This window comes from Gekko japonicus, unplaced genomic scaffold (assembly GCF_001447785.1).
Source record: "Gekko japonicus isolate JY-2015 unplaced genomic scaffold, Gekko_japonicus_V1.1 scaffold127, whole genome shotgun sequence".
In the NCBI taxonomy this organism is placed as follows: domain Eukaryota; kingdom Metazoa; phylum Chordata; class Lepidosauria; order Squamata; family Gekkonidae; genus Gekko; species Gekko japonicus.
In genome coordinates, this window is record NW_015170891.1 from 220,182 (window position 1) to 242,053 (window position 21,872).

Consider the following 21,872-nt stretch of genomic DNA (forward strand, 5'->3'; position numbering starts at 1 on the left):
GTATGTGGTCAAGTATCAGTTTAACTGCTGACAATAGGAGAGTCACTGTGGTGTACTTTTTTTTTTTTTTGACAACTGCCCAAACTTTAATCTTGATCAGGCACAGCAGCCTCATCAGTTTCATTTAGGCTGCTTGTGTGACTGACTGACACTCAGGAGCAGTGACAAGCTGCATATGAATGCCGGCTTCATTAGTGGGGCTGATCAAAATGCCCATGTCTCTGCCACAGGGGCTCAGGTGTGGGTGTCTTCTGGCTAATCCCCCCAGCTGACACTCGGAGTTTTAATGACTCCGTAGCAAGGTGGCCGCTTGCTGGGAGGTTTGCCAGCAGACAATGGAGATCAAGGGAGACCATCAGCATTAAGTTGGAGAGCTGCCTGAGTAACTTGCATCCCCTTTGGCTTAAGCAAATGCCTTTAAAAAAAATTAGACTCCTTTGCAAAAATGAGTGCCCAGTGTTTGTATATTTGTGAGCGCTGATGGCTGGGAATGAGCAGTGCCACTCAGTATTGATGCTCTTGTTCCCATTGCATGGCCAGCACTATGGTCATCTTTCTAGGTACATTCTTACTAGGACACATCTGCTCTTGTTTCTCCAAGTAGAGGCACTTCCCCTGTTGGTCCCTTTTAAATTCTTAACATGGTTTGGGATATTAATTTGGCTTCCCTCCATTAGTGGGATTGATCTAAATCTTTCTACCTCCATTCCAAAATGCTGCCTAGAATTACTGTACACTACAGGATTAATGATAAAACATTAAAAAAATAACTCTTCTGGTGGCTGGTGATCTTAATTTTTTTTAGCCATGTTCTCCATAAGGAAATTGTATATGGAACTGTCTTAAGGATGTGGTTTTTGTATTGTCTTTGGCATGTAAAGCCAAAGAACACAGACTCTTCCAAGATATTTTGACTACACCTTTTAATTCATCCAATGTATGGCTGAATACAAGCACCTTTTGAGCATCTTCGTGAACTTACAGAAGACAGTTAGTAGTACTTAGAACTTGTGCCTGATAATGTGGGCGGGTGTATTCATAAGCTGCTGATGTCTAGAGAAAAACAGGTTGCTTACCTGTAGCTGATGATCTTCGAGTGGTCATCTGTGCAGTACCACACATGGGTTGGGCGCCTGCGCACGGCCTCGACTGGAGAAACTTCTAGAGCTTTGCCTCAGAAAGCTTTTGGCGGGCTCTCTTCCTGCCCTAGGGAGCAGGCATGTACTGCGCATGCCTGGAGCGGGGGAGAGAGCCGCCTCCCACTCAGTTCCTTTGACCGCTACCGGTAAGTCCCATGAAGCCAAAGAAAGGTGCAGAAACAAGAGGGGGAAAAACCTGAACCTAACAATAAACTCCAGAACCAAACAAAGGTTAGTGAAAAGGAGGGCCAATATTAAAACCTTTCCATAAAAAAAGGTACATGTATTTATTGATAATAACAAAATTTAAAACATATATAGGGGCCCCATTACAACCAATGTATATAAAACATAACAATAGCAAGGGCTTAAAAAGTTGACCTTACGCGTTGGCCAAATAGGCCTTCCTCAGAGGTCATACATATGTGGCAAGATGGTTAATAATTATATTCACATAAACACAATCAGAAATATATACAAAGTATAGATTCAATAAGAACCGTAAAGTAAATTGCTGTAAAAAATAAAAAATAGAAGATACACACATATTTTACAACAAATTAAAGAATTTCAAATCTATATAGCCAATCTGTAAATATAGACCACAAACTTACTTCAGAAGTAAAATCACCAGGCACAGGATAAATATGCACATAAGACCTTTAAAGTGCAATCACTAGCCCAGTGATTATAAAATAAACCTAAGGAAAAAAATGAAAATCAGTATATCAAGCTATTTAAAACCCAAAAATAAATAGTAGTAATAATAATAAACTAGTTACTTATGTGTGATTGTGTTTCCACAGTATTCACAAGTAAAAAGCAGTGTGGGTAAACTTAAAAATGTTGGAGCTTTATAATTAGTTAAGCTGGTCATGTGATTGCACCTTTCACATAGAGTATACCATTAAGGGATAAAGATACAGTACAAATTTAAACATAATGAAACCGTCCATAGATTATATAAAGATACATGCTATACCAACAAGATTATATTGCACACCTAGTTCTCTTTTTTTCAGTTGTTGGATCATCTGCTGGTGGCTACTAGGCCAAACATACAAAGAAAGGTGAACAGGAGATGCCAGCAGTGGGGAAGGCTGGGTGGGATTGTGGTACTGCACAGATACCACTCGAAGATCGTCAGTTACAGGTAAGCAACCTGTTTATCTTGATCGTGGTCTCTGTGCAGTCCCACACATGGGTGATTACCAGAGCTGAACCAGTTGGATGAGGGAGCTGGTAGCTGCAAAAGACACAAAGAATACTGGTTAAGACACAGCATCATCAGTGAGAAAAAACACCCACGGGTCCTATCAGGGGACACAGCAGGGTCAAGCGAAGAGAGATCGCAGCACCGACTGGCCGAATGCAGCATCCCGTCGAGCTCGAACATCGTGTGCATAGTGGGTCATGAAGGTCGATGCCGAGGACCATGTAGCAGCCGCACAGATGTCCTCCAACAGAACACCAGCCAGGAAAGCGGTGGATGTCGATACTGCCTGTGTAGAATGGGCAGTGACAGAGGTAGGGACGGATTGACATGCAAGCTCATAGCAAAGGACTATGGTGGAAGTCAACCATTTAGACAAGCGTTGAGAGGAAATCGGCTCCCCGATATGAGGACGGCCATAGGCAAGGAACAGCCGAGGAGATTTATGTATAGGCTGAGTCCTATGTAAATAAAAAGAGAGCGCTCTGCGCACATCGAGGCAGTGGAGGTCTCTCTGAGGTGCATCAGTCGGATTCGGAAAGGAAGAAGGTAAGACAAACGACTGGGACAGGTGAAAAGCAGAAACGACTTTAGGCAGGAAAGAAGGATCTGGTCTAAGGACAACCTTCTCCTTATGAAAAATTGTATAGGGGGGATCAGCCCAAAAGGCAGCTAGTTCCCCTACTCTGCGTGCTGTAGTAATCGATATAAGGAAGGCAGTCCCGCCCTGCTTGTTTATGTAGTAAACGGTGGTGGTGTTGTCGGAGGCAATCCGAACGACTCGGCCTCGAAGCACCGGGAGGAAAGAGCAGAGAGTGAGATGAATCGCACACAGCTCCAGGACATTAATATGAAGGGTGGCCTCGCGACAAGACCAGGTCCCCTGCGCTGAAAGGATTCTACACTGGGCTCCCCAACCCCAGAGGGATGCGTCGGTGGAGATCGACACTTGCGGAGGAGGATGTCGAAAGGGCATGCCAGAGAGCAGGTGCTGAGGATGAGACCACCAGGCGAGGGAGTCGATGACAAAGGGTGGGATTGACAGGATTTTGTGCCACGGACTGCGGAGAGGGTCGAAGGCACGGAGAAGCCACAGTTGGAGGGGACGCATCCTCAACCTGGCATTACGGATGACGAAGACAGTAGACGCAAAGTGTCCCAGGAGCCTCATGACGGACCGAGCAGACTGCCGGGGAGAGGTCTGGAACTGCGAGACCAAGGTATGTCGGAGGCCCTTGAGTTCGGGAGAAACGCGGTCTCAAGGTTGGTCTCGAGACGGACACCCAGAAATTGAAGGACCTGAACAGGTTGGAGAGATGACTTGGGTAGGTTTACATAAAGCCCGAGGGCATGAGGGAGAGACAGGGTCGTTTGGACATCTAGGAGGAGCTGGTCTTGGGTGGCAGCGACGAGAAGCCAGTAGTCGATATAGGGATACAGGGCAATCCCACGACGATGGAGGTCTGCAGCCACCACAGCCATCAGCTTGGTAAAAACCCTTGGGGCAGTACAGAGTCTGAACGGAAGAACTCGGTATTGGTAGTGTGCGTTGCCGACAGCGAAACGCAGGAACTTTCGACAGGTAGGTCTCAATGGGGACGGAGAGTAACATGAAAATACGCGTCCAGGAGATCGACAGAGGTGAGCCATGCAGCCTTGGTAATCAGTGGAAGAATAGATTGTAGGGCAACCATTTGAAACTTGTGGCATCGAATGTATCAATTCAGATCTTGAAGATCCATAATGGCCTTGAAGCCGCCATCCCTCTTTGGTACACGGAAATACTTGGAATAGAAGCCTAGGGTTCGTTGCGCCTCTGGGACTACTTCGATGGCGCCCTTGGCCAGAAGTGCCGAAATTTCGAAATGGAGGAGAGGATCGGGGGGGGGGGGGTGATGACAAAATCAGGCAGGTCGGGAGGCGAAATGAACTCTATGGCGTACCCGACCCGTAGGATGGTGAGGACGCAGGAATCAGTGGAAATTTCTTCCCACGTTGACAGAAAAGGGAAGAGTTGGGTCCGGATGGGAGGGGTGTACGACGGAGGAGACGGCAGGCGATCGAAGCGGTCAGGCAGACTGCTTGGGCTGCTGGGGTTTTTTAGGGGCCTGTTGGCGTGCCCTATTTGGGTAATGGGAGTTATAGGGCCTCTTTCTCCATTGGGAGGTGGGGGTGGGAGACAGCTGGCTCCTGGCATAATATGGTTTACAGGAACGGTGTCGAGGTCGAGACACCCAGGTTCCGAGCCTGCTTCCGACCATCATCCACGGCCTTCAAGGCCTTGTCAGTGGTAGAGTGGAAGAGACCTTCGCCATCGAATGGGAGGTCCTCAGTCCGAAATTTCACATCGGGCTGTAAAGAGGTACCTCTTAGCCAAGCATGGCGACGGAGGGTGGCGGAGGAGACAAGGACCTTTGAGGAGCAAGTGACAGCATGGCGGACTGAATTAATTTGCTGTTTTGAGAGATCGTACAAATTTCCGATAGAGCCCCCGACAACGTGGGACGGTGTTCCTCCGAAACAAACTCCAAGATGGGATGTACTGCATTAGCCACATTAAAAGCATAAACCGACAGATACGACAGGTAGGACAATACGAAGATTCATAGAGGCGAAGGAATACGTCTTCGTGATAAGATCGACCTTGCTGCGACCCTCGCGGTCAGGAGGCGCAGAGTGGCGGACAGATTGCTTTGATTTCAAGGAAGAGTGTACCACCATAGAATTTGGTGGAGGCTGCCTAAAGAGAAACTTCCCTGAGTTCTCTTGGACCTTATAAAGAGCTTCGTATTGTCTGGAGACCGGGGGAATTGAAGCGGGATGGACCTAGGACTCTTTAAGGGCAGAAAGGTGGACCGGCAACAGAGGCAGGGCCATAGAAGGCGGGAGGTTGGCCTGAACAAGCTTGTGAACAACATTGGTCACAGCTGGGGATTCAGTGGAACCCTGGACCTGAAGCGCAGAGGCCATCCTGGTTACGAGTTCCAAATACGATTTCCGGCCCTCAGTGGGGGAAATAGAACCTGAGCCCCGAGGCTCATCGTTGATGTGCGGAACATTGAGTTCTAGGTCTCCTGAATTTGAGTTGACGGAGATCAACATGGGAGAGGATGATCTCAGCAGTTGAGTGAGATCAGCCGGCATAGGGTCATCAACAGGGGGATGAAGCCCAAGTTCTAAGGGAGAACTCTTTGGGGCATCCCTAGGTCTTGAGAGCTCAGGAGGGTGGTGAGGAGCCCTGGAGCAGGTCGAAGTCACGGACCTAGAACGTCTGGTGTGATCCGAAATGCATCGATGCTCAGTACGTTCAAAGTGATGAAGCCGATCATAGTGGTGCAGCTGAGGAGTAGGAGACCTCGGATAGTAATAAGGATAAATAGTCAGGCCGATCTCGTTCATCAGGAGACCAGTATTGGTCGTCAGAAGGCGATCCCGAGGGGGAAGGCGACGGATGACGAATGAGACGTTTTTGATCACATCGAGAATGGCAGCCGACAGAATGCTCCCTGCCCTCCAAATCGTGGATCGGGGTACGGGTGTGTGAAGACGGAGATTGAGAGTCCCAGTGATATGACAAATCGGGAGGCGATCTCGTAGACTGACCCAGCAGAATAAGGCCAGACGCTGAAGAGAGCGTAGGCGGTGGTGTCGGAGGCCGCAAAGTGGACTTGTTAGGTACAACAGCCACAGTAGGAGTTGATGTCGTTAAGACGGTAATGACGACCAGGTCGACAGCCGAAGTCGAAGCCGATGTCGAGGGCTTGACTTTCGATTTTGACGGAGCCTTATCCTCAAGCCGTTTAGGTTTTAGCTTTGGTGCCTTCGGAGCCCCATCTGATCTTTGACAAACGGCTGAAGCCATGGTAGGGCGCAGAGCTGCCTCTAAAAGCACGGCCCTAAACCGAGCCTCTCTATTACGTCTAGCTAGCTTAGTAAAACTAGCGCAATGGACGCAGCTATCAACTCTATGGGATTCCCCCAGACAAAGAAGGCAAAAATTGTGACCGTCGTTCGAAGGAATTTTAGCTTGGCAACGAAGACACACTTTAAAATCTTAGTTTTGCCCATACACTCTCCACCCCACCCACCAAATAGGGGAGGGGGGAAAAGAACGAAAGTGAAGAAAGAAAGGTTTATTCTTTTTTAAAAAATATAAGTAGTGAGGAAAGAAGAGTAAAAAGACACAATGATGAAGAAATATCTAAGGCAAATACGGCTAAGGCAAATACGGCTAAGGCTAAGGCAAATACGGAGCGCAATAGAAATGAGGTGTGAACACACAGGCGGTTGAAGATCTGAGTGGGAGGTGGCTCTCTCCCTCGCTCCAGGCATGCGCAGTACGTGCCTGCTCCCCAGGGCGGGAAGAGAGCCTGCGAAAAGCTTTCTGAGGCAAAGCTCTAGACGTCTCTGGTCGGGGTTGTGCGCAGGTACTGCACAGAGACCACGATGAAGATCACTTTTCACTCTTAAGAAGAGATATGGAGGATAGGTCATTATTTTTGATACGTTCAAATGCATATTGTTTCATTTTTCACCACAATGGGATGTGGTGTTGGGATTGCAATATCCCCCCCCCCCCATTCAAGTCTGTGTAGTTCTTCAACAAACAAGAGTTCTGGGTGCGAAAATCTGTTAAAAGAGCTTGCTACAGCACCGATCGATCCAGCGCATGCACACTAGTTCCCATTGGTGTGAAGCACAGAGACCACGTCGAAGATCAAGGAAACTCTCTTGAAATGCTGGATGGGGTTGAAAAAGCTTTTTAATGGACTTTGGAGGGAGATTTCACTGAATCTCCTCAGAATTCTTTAATGATAGTCTCCAGGCACTTTTGTGATTTTGACACGGGGGTGGGTGCAAGCACAAAATGGCTGCCACAGGAGGCAGAGCCACACTCTTTGAGGAAGCCAAAGTGCAAGGGAGAAGAGGGGTGATTTTAAAAATACACTGGGAAAGAAAAGTGAGAGAATAAAAAGAACACTTTGGTGGCAGCTGTTGCTGAAACACCACCATTTAATCTGCATTTTAATCTTCTCACCAGTCAGAAACCTACCTGGACAAGAGCCCCACCTGGCCCCACAGTGCCCACAGGTGCCATATTGGGGATCCCTGATTTCTTCCCTCCTTTTACCCAAGACTGATTTTATTTTATGTTGTTAGGAAAATATGAACATCCACACTTTAATGCCCCACAGAGAGTCACTGTTAGCAGCATGTCCCTTGGCGCAATATGGTGCACAGTTCTGCAAACTTCCTGTTTCTCGGCTTGCTGTCCTTGCCCACATCACTGAAGCTGAGATGAGGACAGACAGTGAAGACTGGATTTTAGAAATTGGGGCTCTTACTGCAGATTTATTCATGTGATCTGTTCTTCCCTGTCAAACAAGTCTGGTTTATTTTGCTCTGAAAATCCTGGCAATATCACAAAACCACCAGTAATAAATTGTGTCTGGGAGTTGGAGTTTAGCTTTTAGTGATTTGAAAGCCCAAGGGAGTCTCCACACATCTCCTTTGTGATGTGAGGTTTTAGCCAGTGGAATGGCTTCTGCTGCTCCTGTGAGGGATGAAATAGGAGAAGGTGACATTACAGAATGGTGATTCTAGAATCATATGTTTTGTATCTTGGCTGGTAACTCAGCATAAATTGTTAATGTAAATTCAGGTTAGTAGGGAAGATTTTTTAACAGAAAAAGATAAACTGCTGATTAATTCAGTATAGAACTCAATTACAAATTGAAAGGGCCACTGCGGGACTCCTGAACCCTAAAGACAACAGATGTTGAATTGATACTGTGGCATATTTCACACTGGTATGAAATATTAACATGGTTTATTGTACTTGTGGTGCAGGAAGTGAGAAAGAGGAAGCCAGGCTCACAGGCATATGTACTGATACATTGTGAAAATAGCATAGGTTGAGCCAGCTGCAGTTGGAAAGCTTTAAGATATGGGTGTTTTACTGATAACGGAAAGAACAAAGCTCCAGTAAGCTTACATTTCTTCTCTTTTGTTAACAACACAAATCATGCAATGCTGAATCCTTTTAAATGCTTGAAGGCAAGGAAGACACACAAGTCTTGGCTTGATTTGTATCCTGCCAATTTCAGGTGCAATAAAAATTACTCTGTATACCTTGCAGTTTCAGTCACAGATGAGCCTGCTTCTTCCTGGTGAATAGTTTTCTTTTTTTAAAGCATTGCTTGAATGTGCAGTGCATCAAAGCCTTCCCTGGCACTGGAAAGATAAACCTACAAGATACATGGATGTATCAGGCATGCTTATGTTCTCTTGTCTTTAGCATGTAGAGAAGTTGAGCCCAGTTGTTTTCTCTTATGGTTGTTATGAGGCGCAAATGTGGGAAAGGAGGGGGTCATATATATATACTGCCCTGAGCTCTTTGGAAGAAGAAGGGTTACAAATGCCAATAAACCAGTAGTTGCTTGGGAGGTACAATAGCCAGACCTGGACTTTATTGCAGCAGCAGCAGCAGCTAGATTCCGTATGTCGGCTTACATTTAGATAATGGACACCTTTGGAGGCTTGCTAGAAGAAGCATCTGTAGATGTCCCAATACAGGTGTTTATAGTCATGGTGTCATGTTGCATGACTGGGTCCTTCATGATGGTAAGAGCTTATTGGTGGACTTTTTGAAGACCAGCCTGTTGCTCTACACAATGGGAGCTTTCAGCAGAATCCTCTAATACTTTCATTATGGAAAAAATAGGAAGCTGTGCTACAGTAGCTTGCTCTTCTGTTCACATAACCTTGTGCGTCTTTCCCATGACCACACAGTCCCCATGCCATGAGCTCTGACAGATTAATCCTGCGAGAGCAGGGCATCTGCTTTCCCTCCCTCAGCCACCTGTAAGCATAAAGCAAAGATGCATGTGGTGTCTGGTCATAAGTAGGAATGTTTCATCTACCTTTTTTTCTTGTTTGGCCACAATATTAGGATGGGAAGGCAGAAAAGGGGAGCTGCGAGGGATGCAGTTTGGTGATAGGGAGAGCCTGGTTTTGCTGTTGTGGAATCTGTTGCATTGACAAGGTTACTTCTTCATTGTAACTCTAAAGGCAGCAAGTTGTGCAAATCTGCACTATATGCTTGTGGATGTTTTACCCAGTTGCCTCTGGCTGTATAGACAGAGCAGCATAGTTCAGTGGGAAACAGTGCAGGGAGCAAGTGTAACCAGTTAATATGAAGCAGCAACTATCTTGAAAATGTCTATGTACATGGCACTGTAGCACGAGTTTCATACTACAACCAAATATTATCCTGTGTATTAATGCAGTGTGAAATTTTTGGAGAGATTTTCAAAAAATGGTAAGGCTTATTAGCAGTTTTGGAGGAACAGAACAGTGTCAGTGCAAATATGGCAAGCCCATCTTTCAGAGATATATATTCCCTCACCTGGTTCTAGAGCTGCCTGTGTTCAAGTGGGGTTGGGAGTTTTCCTGGACTTACAATTTATCTCAAGAGTAAAACGATTAGTTCCCCTGGAGAAAATGACAGCTCCAGAGGGTAGACACTACATCCAGATGTCCAGGAATTTTCCAACTCGTCGTCGTAAACCCTGCCTGGCTCAGAAACAAAAGCGACCCCCTCAGATTCAAAATACTTTGATTACAGAATGACTTGTTCAGTAGCAGGTTTGGCGTATTTGCAGTATACTTTCCAGTCTCTGAGAAGACAGCCTTCAATAGTCTGCAGCCACAGAAATGTGTGGCTTGACCATTTTCCATAAATAGATGAATGAGAGAAATAGTGTGCTTACACAAACCAGTCTTGTCCCAAATAAGGACTGTGCTGGTAACTGTTTCAGACAGTTTTAACATTTCCTGAGTGATCACTCAAAAGCAAAGTAGGAACAAAGCAAAAACCTTGCCACTTCTAATCAGTTTGAGGTTTAAGCCTCAAAACATTTTCTGAAGTGCATTCATTCCCTTCCCACTGCACTGTAGGAAGTATTGAGCATCAGAATGAAAGGTGCCTTTGCTAGTATTTCCCTATCGATTCCAAAGATGGTGCTTGGTTCACAGGCACATGCCAGATGTGAACCAACCTTTCCAGCCTTTCCTCTTTGGGATTCCCCCCCAAAAAAAACTGGAGGGGGGGCTGGACAGAAGAGACGGATCATGAAGCAGTCAAACTCTTTTGATTTGGAGTGGCTGCCTGGGGTCAGCTCCCTTCCAGAGCTTCCCAGTAGATTTAGTTTTGCTTCCCGTTATGTATTGATTGTGAGGAAATTTCTCCCAGAAGACAGGCGTATCCACATTTCTACACAATCAAGTCTGCCGATTACTCTTCCAAGGTCTAATTAGCCTTCTGTAAGACCTGGCATTCTTCATGCCTGGTCCCAAACTCCCAATACTTTTGTATAGATTTTTACTATGGCACTAACATTCCCCTGGTCATGTCAGAGATACTTAAAGTAATTTGTACATTTTGCTTTTGGGGTACAAAAAGGGTGTTGAGCAAATTTCATTTGCACACATTGGAACTGCAAAGAAGAGTTTAGGAGGAAACTGGATTTTTAGCAAGATGTAGCAGTTTAAAAGCAAACTGCTTTCAACATGTAGGTGACCTTTTGGTGCACTCAGAATTGCTACCAATGGCATACAGTAATTGTTTGCAGACTAGAGCCAGTGTTGTGTCATAGTTAGAGTGTCGTAGTTAGAGTGCCAGACTAGGATCTGGACTCCCAGGTTTGAATCCCCACTCTGCCATGCAAGCTTGCTGGATGACCTCAGACCAATTATATACTCTCTGCTTAACCAGTACCTCACAGGATCATTGTGTGGATAAAACCGAGAAGCAGAAAATGATGTAAGCTGCTTTGGGCCTGGGTGAGAGGGGCTAGATAAAAATATAAACAAACATATATGAAAATTAGTTTTTAGGTTCCCAAACTGTTTTTAATAGGATAGCGTACCGCAGACACTCACATTATTTTGTCTGAGACATTCAGAAACATCAGTGAAGTGGTTCTCTCTTGAAAGCTTTTTGTAAGAAATTGTTGAACATTTGATACATCCTTGACCAGCCTTTTCCCTTGTAGAATGCTTGAAATTAAATTTGGGTGCTCTGCTCTCCCTGCTCTGCAAATCACTTAAGTGACTGGAGCTCTCTGGAAGACTAATGTAGAGAAGTTCTCTACCAGGGGAGGGCTATTTGGGACTCTTGCCACTGCAGTTGGAGAGAGGTAATCTATCAGTTTTGGAGTGTCTACAAAATGCAATTCTCCAGATAACGGGTTTAAAGTAAAGATTTAATACTGTTTCTATCTACTATGATGTTGCTGTGACAGTTTAAAACTCGTTCTCTAAATCTCAGCAGACTTTATAGCCAGCAGTGGGCCAATATAGAGTTTAATGGCATTACAACACATAAATCATCTTTTAAAGATGCTACCAGTAGCTCCAAAATTAAATGCAGACAATCTCCTCAGTTATAAATAATTTATCAAACACCATTTCGGATGAGCCTCCATGCTGAGTTATTTATTTTAGCCTTTACTGTTCAATTCCTCAGACGCATTTTGAAAGATCCATTACTGGTCAGTTTAATGAACTTGGGGGTCTGCTGTGCCCCCCTCCAGCAGTTTGGCACAGCTGTGGTGACCATTACGTAGCTGGCCCGGACCTCTTTGTGCTTTTTACAAGTGCTGCCCATTTGTCATGTGGCGGTAAATGGAGGAGCACATTGGAGTCCTGGGACACATTGTGTGATGTAGCAATGGAGGAAGCCGAGCGGTCTATAAAGGGCTGCTTGTCACAGCTGACTTGTATTACAGTACATCACTCTTACAGTAATCTCATTTAAGGAGCATCCGTGGACCCCAGAGGATGATATTCCCAGTTAGCTTGGTCTTTGCAACCATAAAGGAAGAAGTGCGCCTTTTATATACTCAGAAGTTTTAGAGGGGTTTTTTTTTTAAAAAAAGATTAATTATTACACTGCGTCATTTGTGCCACCATCGTTAAGACTGTGACTGTCAGCATTTTCATTATAAGCCTCTCGTGATTCTAAAAAAACTCACTTGGTGGGAGCTGGCATTTGGGGCTTGTATGCAGGACCAAGGTTTCTCAGTGCCATTACAACCATCTTTTTGTGCAATAGTAATACTGTAGTACATGTGACTGCTCCTTTAATAGGAAGGAGGTGTTAAATCAAGTTTTTTAAAATGTTGCATGGGCCTGATGTGGCAAATCTTCCTTTGAAAGTATTTTAATTATATGGGACCTTGATAAATGAAATTTAGTTTCTCAGTACCTTAAGCAGTTTTAAAAACTCAAATACTATTGAAATTGGCTAAAAGTTGAGCAATCTTCAAAGAAAGATAGAAAAAAAACCTGCACTGTTGATCCAAATTGTCATGTTGATTCCCCCCCCCTTAGTTTCAGATTTTTGTATCTGTTTTTGCTTGCTGTTGTACTGAATTATTTCTTGCTACACTGTTTTTTTAAAGACTAGGTTTAGCAGATTTTCATGGACATGTCTGAATCATCCCTGGTATTACTGCATTTAATGAAAATTATTCTAGAATTAAGCAAGGTGCTGCCATACACCAGTCATTCACAGGGTGACCCCAGGCCAAAGCTTAATTTGAGAGTATTTGAAAAATTTCCTCTTTCATTTGGTTGAAGGATGTCTGGCTGAATGCAAACCTCTTGGTCTCTGTCCTAATTGAGCTGTGAGAATTTGGGGGCCTCCATAGGAAGCCCCTTGTGTGGAGGATCACTAGAGTGTGCTGAACATGTGCTGGGAAAAGGCACAATTGCACTTCAGGGGCCTCTTCAGCAATACTCATGCAGCTGCTGCTTAAATCTGAGAACCCCTTGGGATTAGAATGAAAATACACCCTGCAATCCGTATTCTCCTGTGGTGAAGCCTGAGGCTATGTCTGGAGGATTTATAGGAGATGGGAGGAGTTGCTGTTTGCCCTCTGGCTATTAGCTGAGCATTGAGCTAGAAGGAGCCTTGGCATGGGCAGCTCTGTAGGGTTAGGTAGTCTGAAGATGGATTGTTCTGGAGAAGCAGAAGTGGGCTTCCGAGAGCAAGGGTTCGGTAAGTGGTCAGCTGGAATGGAGAATTTCCCATACAGGGGAAGCAAGCCAGATCTTGAGGATACTGGCACTTTCAATCAGATTCTTCTACTGAGATATTTTAGCGATTAATACAGAATTATTCTAGGGGGGCTTTTGGGGTATGGTGGGAATTGCAAATTTAGGTTTAGTAAGAAACTTGTAAGTAGTTTGTTATTGAAGGGGAGTTGCCATTTTAGAAATCTTTAACTGGACAAGCTTTAAAGACAAGCCCTTCACCACTAGCAAAATAATATGCAATTTAACCTTCTCCTGGCACTACTTAGAGGTTATAAGGAAACCCAGTTGTGCTTAGGAAACCATATGAACTGTGTGTGTCTGTAGTTCCACAGTGCTGTTATTCACTGCTGTGTTCCACAGATTCTTCCCAAAATACTAAAATCATAATTTGAAAACATTGCCATTTAGGCCAGAAATGCTTGTCCAGAAAAGTTACTGAAATACGAATTTCCTTTCTTCTTTGAGTCTGTAGAGGGTGCTAATGTAATGGGGAATTCCTTCCGTTTCCTGTTTATGGTAGAGGGTGGCACTTTATTAAGGGTATTTCTTGATGCACAGAATTGGTCACCAAATGCATCTGTTCTCTGCTGGAAAATCATCTATTAAAAGGATGACTGTGCAAGGTATTCAGAGGAGAGTTTGTTCTTGTATAATTTTTAAAGTGCAAGCTGTGGTTACCTGTACAGGATGTGTTGCTGAAGCAATTTAAACACTGTTTTGGTGGATTTTTTTTTAAAGTCAGATGGTCTGTTCCAATTTGTGTGTGGCCCATCTTTTGTTAGCTTTTATAAATTTGGGTTTTATTTTCTAAGAAAAACATCAGGAACAGTACATCAGGAAATACCTGTGATGGGACTTCTTCCTTGGCTGGGATCTTAACTACTAAAGTCTGTATCTGATCAAATAAGCAGTGGGAGGGGGAATATTGCAGATTTATATTGTCAAAAATAAGCAAGAGCTGAATACAATTACAAATGTGCAGCAACATTTGTCTGCACCCCTTTCACTGGGCAACAGAATAACAGATATGTTCATAGTTTTGTGCAGAAGTTGCTTACCTGCAGAATTGTTGCCTTACAAAGAGGGCGGGGTACATTTGAAGTTCAAGCTTAATGATGGTGGTGGCGGCAGCTGGTTGAATGCCAACTAGTAATGGTTTTGCCTGGGGTGTATAACTTGATAGTAAATGTTCACGCACAGGGTTTAGATCTGAACCATTCCTGTTGTGGGTTGATCCTGCTGAGCTGCTCAGGCATAGACGTAATTCAGTATGGTAATGATGCCGTGCATATACATGTACGTGTGTTTGCACTGGCATATTTGCAGGAATGGCAGTTCCATCTTCCCTCGAGTTACTGCCTTAATATTTCTCTGCCTGTTTGAAGTACCAGCTGTTTCTATAGAAGAGTCCCTCTGCCTTTCCCGTGTTTGTATTCTGTGATTTGCTGAAGGTGTGAAATACCTGAGAGTTTGTGTGTGATGAACAGCCCAGCATAACTGCTTGGAAGTGTGGGAGGACTGAGCCACTAATATTTGTTTGGAACTTTTTTTCCAGGAAGAGGAAGCCAAGCAGCTTGTGAGAGATGCCATTGCAGCTGGGATATACAATGATCTGGGATCAGGCAGCAATATTGATCTGTGTGTCATAAGCAAGAACAAGCTGGACTTCCTCCGTCCTTATGACACACCGAACAAAAAGGGGGAAAGGTGAGTGTCTTGCCAGTGGTGATAGATTCTTTGAGTGCCTGTAGATTCCACTTAGTTTTCAGAAGCTTAATACATACCAGGTGTGTGGGGATTGCATCTATGGGCTGCGAACATTTGTAACTGGAAGTACTTCAGAGAATGTTGTCCTGATTGGAGTTGATGGTACAAACTGTCCTAGTTTAGATAATTAATATGCTCTTTTTTTGAAAAACAAATTAACAAAAGAATTGTTCCTGCAGCACTTGTCAATCTGAGGAGGCCTGCTAGTTTCAAAAGCTGTATGAGTTCATTGTGATAGGAACAGAGGGCTTTGAGAGAGACATTCACAAGGGTGCAACAGAGCCAGCATTTCCTGAAGGAGAACAGCTGGCTGGCTGTGCCAGTTAAAATGGTTTGGGTTGAAGGGGTGGTTCTTCGTGTGCGGGAAGCAAATGTTTTCTCTTTGCTGGGTGAAATTTTGCAATACCAACATTGCAATACCTCAACAGGAGTGTCAGAATTGCATCTTAGCTCAGGGAGAGTTGTTCCTTATTGTCTCATGTTATGGAAAATGGTACACAATAGTACAGGGTTGTGTAATGAAAACTGGGGTTACATTGACAAACCCCAGGTCTCCAGAGACTAAAATCACAACAGTTCCTTTTCTGTTACTATACAGTGCTCATTCAAAATGTCTTATGTGGGGAGTGTAAGATCTAGAGATGTGAAGGGCCGGAAAAAAAACGGAAAAATTTGGAAAAACCCTGGGTTTTTCCTGTTTTTTTCCTGAAGCCTTTTTTGTTTTTTTCCGAAATATTGGAAAAATTGAAAAAAGAAAAGAATTGATTATGGAACGTTTTATTTTAACATAATGAATAAAATATTTTAAGACCAGGTGTTCAAATATTTTCCAAATCATTTCTTTTATATATATAAATATGGTATAATATGGTAATATATATGGTATTAGATTGTTGTAATTTCTGTGCACTGAGGACAAACAAGTCCTAGGTTACAAACTGAACTCTCCAATGCAAGAACAAGATGCATTTCTTCCTTTAGGAGGTGCGATTGTCAGAAGAAAATAAAAAAGTTTCAGTTTTGTTTTTGCATGTGGGTGGATATTCTGTAATAATTGTTTGGATACACTATATTTTTAATATGCTAGTTGTGATAATTTCATGCCAAGTAAAAATGTCCATAGTCATATTTTATGTTCCTAAAGTAACAGAATGACTTTCAAACTAGAAAAGACAAAAGAAATGCTAATGTAGCATTTTTTCAATTTTTCAATTTAGCATTTTTTCATTTTTTCCGAAAATTTCCGTTTTCCCCCGAAAAAAAACGGGGAAAAACCCGGATTTCCCCCCGAGCTTCAAAATTTCCGGAAAAGTTGTTTTTCATGAGGAGTTGTGGTTCTTGATCATGTCATTTCCCTTTGGCTGGATAGAAACCCACTGAGATTTAGAACTGCTGAGTCTGTGTCCACTGACAGGTTTTGCAGTCTGTACTTTCACCCCATGTGTGAGACACAGTGGAGTAACCATGGAACCTGCTATTAAAAGCAAGATAAGAAAGGTTTTCTATAAATAGCATTCTGTGTTCTTATACTTAGGTAGTGCTTAGCTCTTCTGGGCAAGGTCAGCTGAGGTTTGCTTTCAGAACCTCCCACAGGCAAAACTGGCACTCACTCTGGTATCAGTTGGAGGGGCAGACTTTTTCAGAACTCTGTACCTTCTTGCCTGAGCTGTGGGGATTTTTTTTCCTCTGAGGTGTGTAACAGAGGCTGCAATGATGCTGTGTCTAAAATGAAACCTGATGCTCAGAAGCCCATTGACAATCTTTAACAAAATTTATTTCAGCATACATTTTTGAGGAATGTGATGGAATAAATGTGTTGTCTTTGATCTTTAAGGGGCCACTTCTCTTTTATTGCTTCTACTGTATATATATCTGTAAGCATATCTGGTCTAAGGACTGTAATAGAAATAAACTAAACTTGGCTCTACCATGTATTTTACCCATGTAAGCAGAAGGTTTATTTATACTACATTCTTCTGTCCCAGAGGGGACCCAGGGCAACATACATTTCCCCACCTTGGTTGTATCATCAGACATTTGTCTAATGTCATCTAGCAAATTTCCATGGCAGAGTGGGGATTCAAACCTGAATCTCTGAGATTCTCATGTAATTCTGAACCTGGCCCTTGTGCAGATCAATATACCAAGAGAATGGGATCAGACACAGGCAAGGATAATTTTTCTACAGTACTGAGAACCCCCAGAAAAATCACAAACACTAAAGGGGGAAGGACTTTGGGTTACCACTACTGTCCTTCCTTCCTTCTAGCTAGCAGGTACTCAATACCAATTGTATTAGGGCTGGGAGGGACCCTAGGCATCTGGGGCCAGCCCCCATGACCTGGCAACAAGCCCCTTCCCTCTGCTTCCTTCCCAAGCACTACCAGAGTTCAGTGCCCTCCTCGCAGGAGTGGGGATTTCCCAGTGAGTTTCTCTCAGATTCCTGCTTGTTCACATCTAAAGCAGTTTTTAAAACTAAATCCTGCTGCACCCTGGTACTGGGGGTGGGAGACGAACACAATGAAGTGAAGTAAGGAACAGGCAGGGTTTAGTTCTCCCACAGCTTTTATTAAGATGATGCAAGACATGAACAGTGTCCATGTGTATAAATACAGTTGAATCCCCATCTTGTTTAGTTCAGACTCCAACTGCTGATTATATCCAGTTTCTGTACGAAGTGTGAATGAGGCATCACTTGTTTGCTGTATTCATTGACCGCTGGAGGTTTTTAAGTACCTTTTACCCAATGATGGTTTCTTCTTCCAACAGGCAAGGAAAATACAGGTGTGAAAGAGGAACCACGGGCATTCTCACTGAAAAAGTTACTCTGCTGGATCTTGAAGTGATGGATGAAACAGTACAAACAATGGACACATCTTGATTTATTAAACTTTCAAGGCCTTGGAGTGGGCCAGGTGTATTGCTTTTATATTGAAACACCTTTGTGTATGCTGGGCTGTTCAGAATTAATAAACATCAATGGGAAATAGTTGATTAAGTGATTTAATGTGGGAACAGAGGAAGACTCACAAATATGCAAGTGAGCATTCCTTATGGCTCTGAATAGACAATTTACTTAGTGCTGGGTTACACACACCTCTGGGGACAGAATGTGGATAAGTGTCTGGCCACACAGGGTAAGTAAACTTTGCTTTATGGGAATAGACAAGTGTAGCCCAACTGGCTCCATCAAGGAAGGCTGTTTAGCTAGATGTTCCATTACTTCCTTGAGAGTAGGCTAGTGACTTTTAAAACAAACTCTCACAGTTAATCATTTGTTTGGCACTAATTTTGTGGATGTACCTGAGGAGAAATAAATGTATTCACACTGCACACATTTCAAGTGCCGTGATTCAGCCATGTCTGCTTAAAATGTGTAAATAGGCCTAATGTTCCACCCTCCCCCCCCCCCTCATGTGCATTGAGTACTACAGGAAAGTGCCACAAAATGTCAGGGACACAACTGATACGCTTATTCATAACACTTCAGTATATGTACATCCTCCAACAATCAGGCACAGACCCTTCCCTCTTAAGGGCCTTCTCAAAAGCTTCAGATAGCTAAATTATAGGGGGGGGGATTGGTGCCAGGAGCACCTTTCTAATCTAGGGGGAGAGTGATGAGGGGATGTTGATACCAGCTCTCAGCCTACCTTGGGAACTTGAGACTGAAATCTTGTTGCTAGCTTGTTCCAGAAGTATGTGAGTTTTGTTATTTTAAAACTGCTTCCACCATGTTTGGCTTTGAATCATCATTGTTCAGATGTTGCAGAAAACAGGAGTGTGCAGGCTTAACGGCATTCTACTCACGCTTCAAGTCAATCCTTTTTGTAAGAAACCACTGACAAGATAAAACCTCTAAACCCAAAGACATGCAAATTACCAACTGCATGCCTCCACGCTGGGTGCTGCTTTTCTTTTTACAAAGAAAACTGTTTATTTTGTAAGTCATTTAAATCTTATCTAAAAATGCACAGTTGCAAAAATTTCTTTGGAAATACATTTACTTAAGTGCTAAAAGATCTTAAGTAGCAAGAAAGAGACCAGCGTTAGCAGACTGATATGTAATTTGAAACTCCCAACAGCCAGAGACTTATTCAATGTCACACATCAAAAAAATTCTTTGCTTGCTTAAAAAAAAAAAAAAAAAGACACCCCACCCCCAGTTTGTAAGCAGCTCAGCACAGAATTACAGGTAGACAACTTCTGCAGAGCTGAAAATTTCCTGGCTGTCTAAAGAGATCAATAGACTGGACTTCTCTGTGGGCTTGTAATACATGCAACTTCACAGCAATTAAACAGATTGCTATTAACACCTTGGAGGATTACTTCAAAATTGCTTAGCAGTTGGCACTGCCCTTTTCCTTATAAAGGCAGGAAGTGAGCTGCAGAAACTCACTGAAAGTACATTTAGCCATTTATCTATAGAAAAAGTAGTATTTCCTTTGAGGCTTCAGCCCAGAGGCCATACTCCAGTCCTTGAAGAACTCTGATGTCACACCTCTAAATATTGTATTTCAGAAACTGTGGAGTGCAGCCCTATTCCTACTAGGCATTTCTAGGGACAGTGTATTAATTTGGCTGATTTAAAAATATGTGAGAAAAATTTAAGTTAGCCTTAACAAATTTCCTTCAAATCAGCTTGTTTAAAATATTCACATTTATAAATGAGTTTTCACAGTAAAGAAGAGTTGTGATATTGAATTAAAATGATTTTTTTCTTTAACTTTGCTTATTTCATGCTCAATGTCATACCCCTACATTGTTTAAAAACACTGCTTTAAAGTAATTGTGGGCTTGCTGAAGTACCAGTGATTTTACAAAAAGGTATCCCCCCCCCAAAAAAACAACAAAACTTCTGCTTACAGTAACACTGGTCTTCGTGTAAGAATAGCTATTGAGATTCTCACAAGTTCTCTGCCTGTACAGGCAAGGAACGTTACAAAAAAGCTTTGGTGTGAGGCAGATTCTGGAGTCTTCCTCAGCTGCAGCCACATTAACAAATAAAATGCAATGCATAATAGCCATTTTAAAGTTTCAGTTTTTTAAAAAAACTTTCAGAGGTGTTCCCCTTTCTCCATATTCTATTTTTGCAAAGAAGGGAAAGTATAAAAACTCCAGGCAGATACTTTTAAAAAATAAATGAACTAGAAACTGAATTTGCTATTAACCATTTGCAGAAGAGGCAAAGTAGCAGTTATACAAAATTACACAAATTCTACTGAAATTCTTACATTAGTATAAAGTGATTTCACAAAGGAATTATTTCAATATTTCACATTAGTTAAAATACAAGGGGTGTGTCAGATGCACAGTGAGAAACCCTTGCTTTTAGTCTAACCTAGATTACACACAACAGTTTTAAGAAAGGATCTTAAGTTATCTACGTCTGTAACATGTTATTGGCTTTAAAAAGAATAACACACACCTGCAGCAGCATCTCACAGCCTTCACTGAGAGCATATCCACTCTGTGAGAACCCTGCAAGTGGCCTGCAGAAATCATGAAGCGTCTTTCAATGAAGGCTCAACTCTCTCGCTTGACTTTGGTGAGGCACCTCTTGGTTTCATTCTGAGACAGAAGGTTCAAGTAAGACTAAGCTGGGCTGGCTTTTCATGGAGCACATTTGCTGACTCTTCAAGTGCTGGAGGTCCAAACATGCATCTGTTTTGCTAGCTGATGCACATAACCAATGTCAGGCCTTTGATCAGGATCTGGGTATATGCACATGCTGACCAGCTCCCGCAACTACAAAGAGACAAAGGCACATAAGACACTCTACAAGAGCAAAGATGACTGATTTCCAATCTTGGAAGCTCCCAATCTTCAAGCTTTCCATTGTGTGAATGGAAGATTTGTATTCACTTACTGTGAAGCTTCCTTCTCGGTGGTCCAGAGTGGGGCAGTCCTTGACTCCTTACTCCTGGGAAAGCACCTCCCCCTTGTGTAGGCAGGGCCGGCAAACTTTGATCCCAGAGGGGAGGGGCTTATCCTCTGATCCCCAGTCATACTGAAAGCCACCCCCGAGCTCCTGTAAATTCACTTAAAAAATAACTCCTTCCCCCTCAGACAACTGGGGAATACCATCACAGCCATGGGCTTAAACAAACACAAACCTGTATTTTAACCATTAGAGCAAACAAACAGCAACAGTCCGCCACATCACGTAATCAGTTAGACCATATTCATGAACAGCTGAACCACTGCAAAATGTAAAGGACAGGAAGTCGTGTCCATCAAGAGAGGGTGGGTAGGACTGCCCCACTCTGGACCACTGAGAAGGAAGCTTCACAGTAAGTTAATACAAATCTTCCATTCTCCGGTGGTCCAGGAGTGGGGCAGTCCTTGACTCCTTACTCCTGGGACGTAAAAAAGCAGTGCTCCCCCCGGGTGGGTCACACAACTTCCGGTGCCTACAGGGCCTGAAGGAGCACTCTACTGTCAAATGCTGCTTCTGCCGAGGCTAGTTTGTCAATCCTATAGTACTTTGTAAAGGAATGGACAAATTTCCATGTCACCACCTTACAAGTGACTTCTAGGGATAGTAAGGCCCTATATGCCGCCGATGTGACTGCCCCCCATAGAGTGCCCTGTGACCCCTACTGGAGGTACTAACCCCTACACCTTGTATGCCTGACTGATCCTTATCC

General features: G+C 43.4%; 2 protein-coding genes across 5 annotated transcripts in view; one reads left to right on the forward strand and one right to left on the reverse strand.

Moving 5' to 3' along the window:
• The window catches only part of PSMB7 (proteasome subunit beta 7), a 38,426-nt gene extending 19,054 nt beyond the window's left edge, over positions 1-19,372 (forward strand). The window contains exons 7-8 of the mRNA XM_015418437.1: positions 15,011-15,162; positions 17,992-19,372. Of these exons, the coding sequence (XP_015273923.1) occupies positions 15,011-15,162; positions 17,992-18,103 (264 nt within the window). The 3' untranslated portion in view covers positions 18,104-19,372. The remainder of the gene's footprint in view (positions 1-15,010; positions 15,163-17,991) is intronic.
• An 82-nt stretch (positions 19,373-19,454) lies between these two features.
• Positions 19,455-21,872, reverse strand: part of NEK6 (NIMA related kinase 6) — a 209,739-nt gene continuing 207,321 nt past the window's right edge. For all 4 annotated transcript variants that reach the window (XM_015418434.1, XM_015418435.1, XM_015418436.1 and 1 more), the window contains one exon: positions 19,455-20,970. In XM_015418434.1, coding sequence (XP_015273920.1) covers positions 20,860-20,970 — 111 coding nt within the window. In that variant the 3' untranslated portion in view covers positions 19,455-20,859. The remainder of the gene's footprint in view (positions 20,971-21,872) is intronic.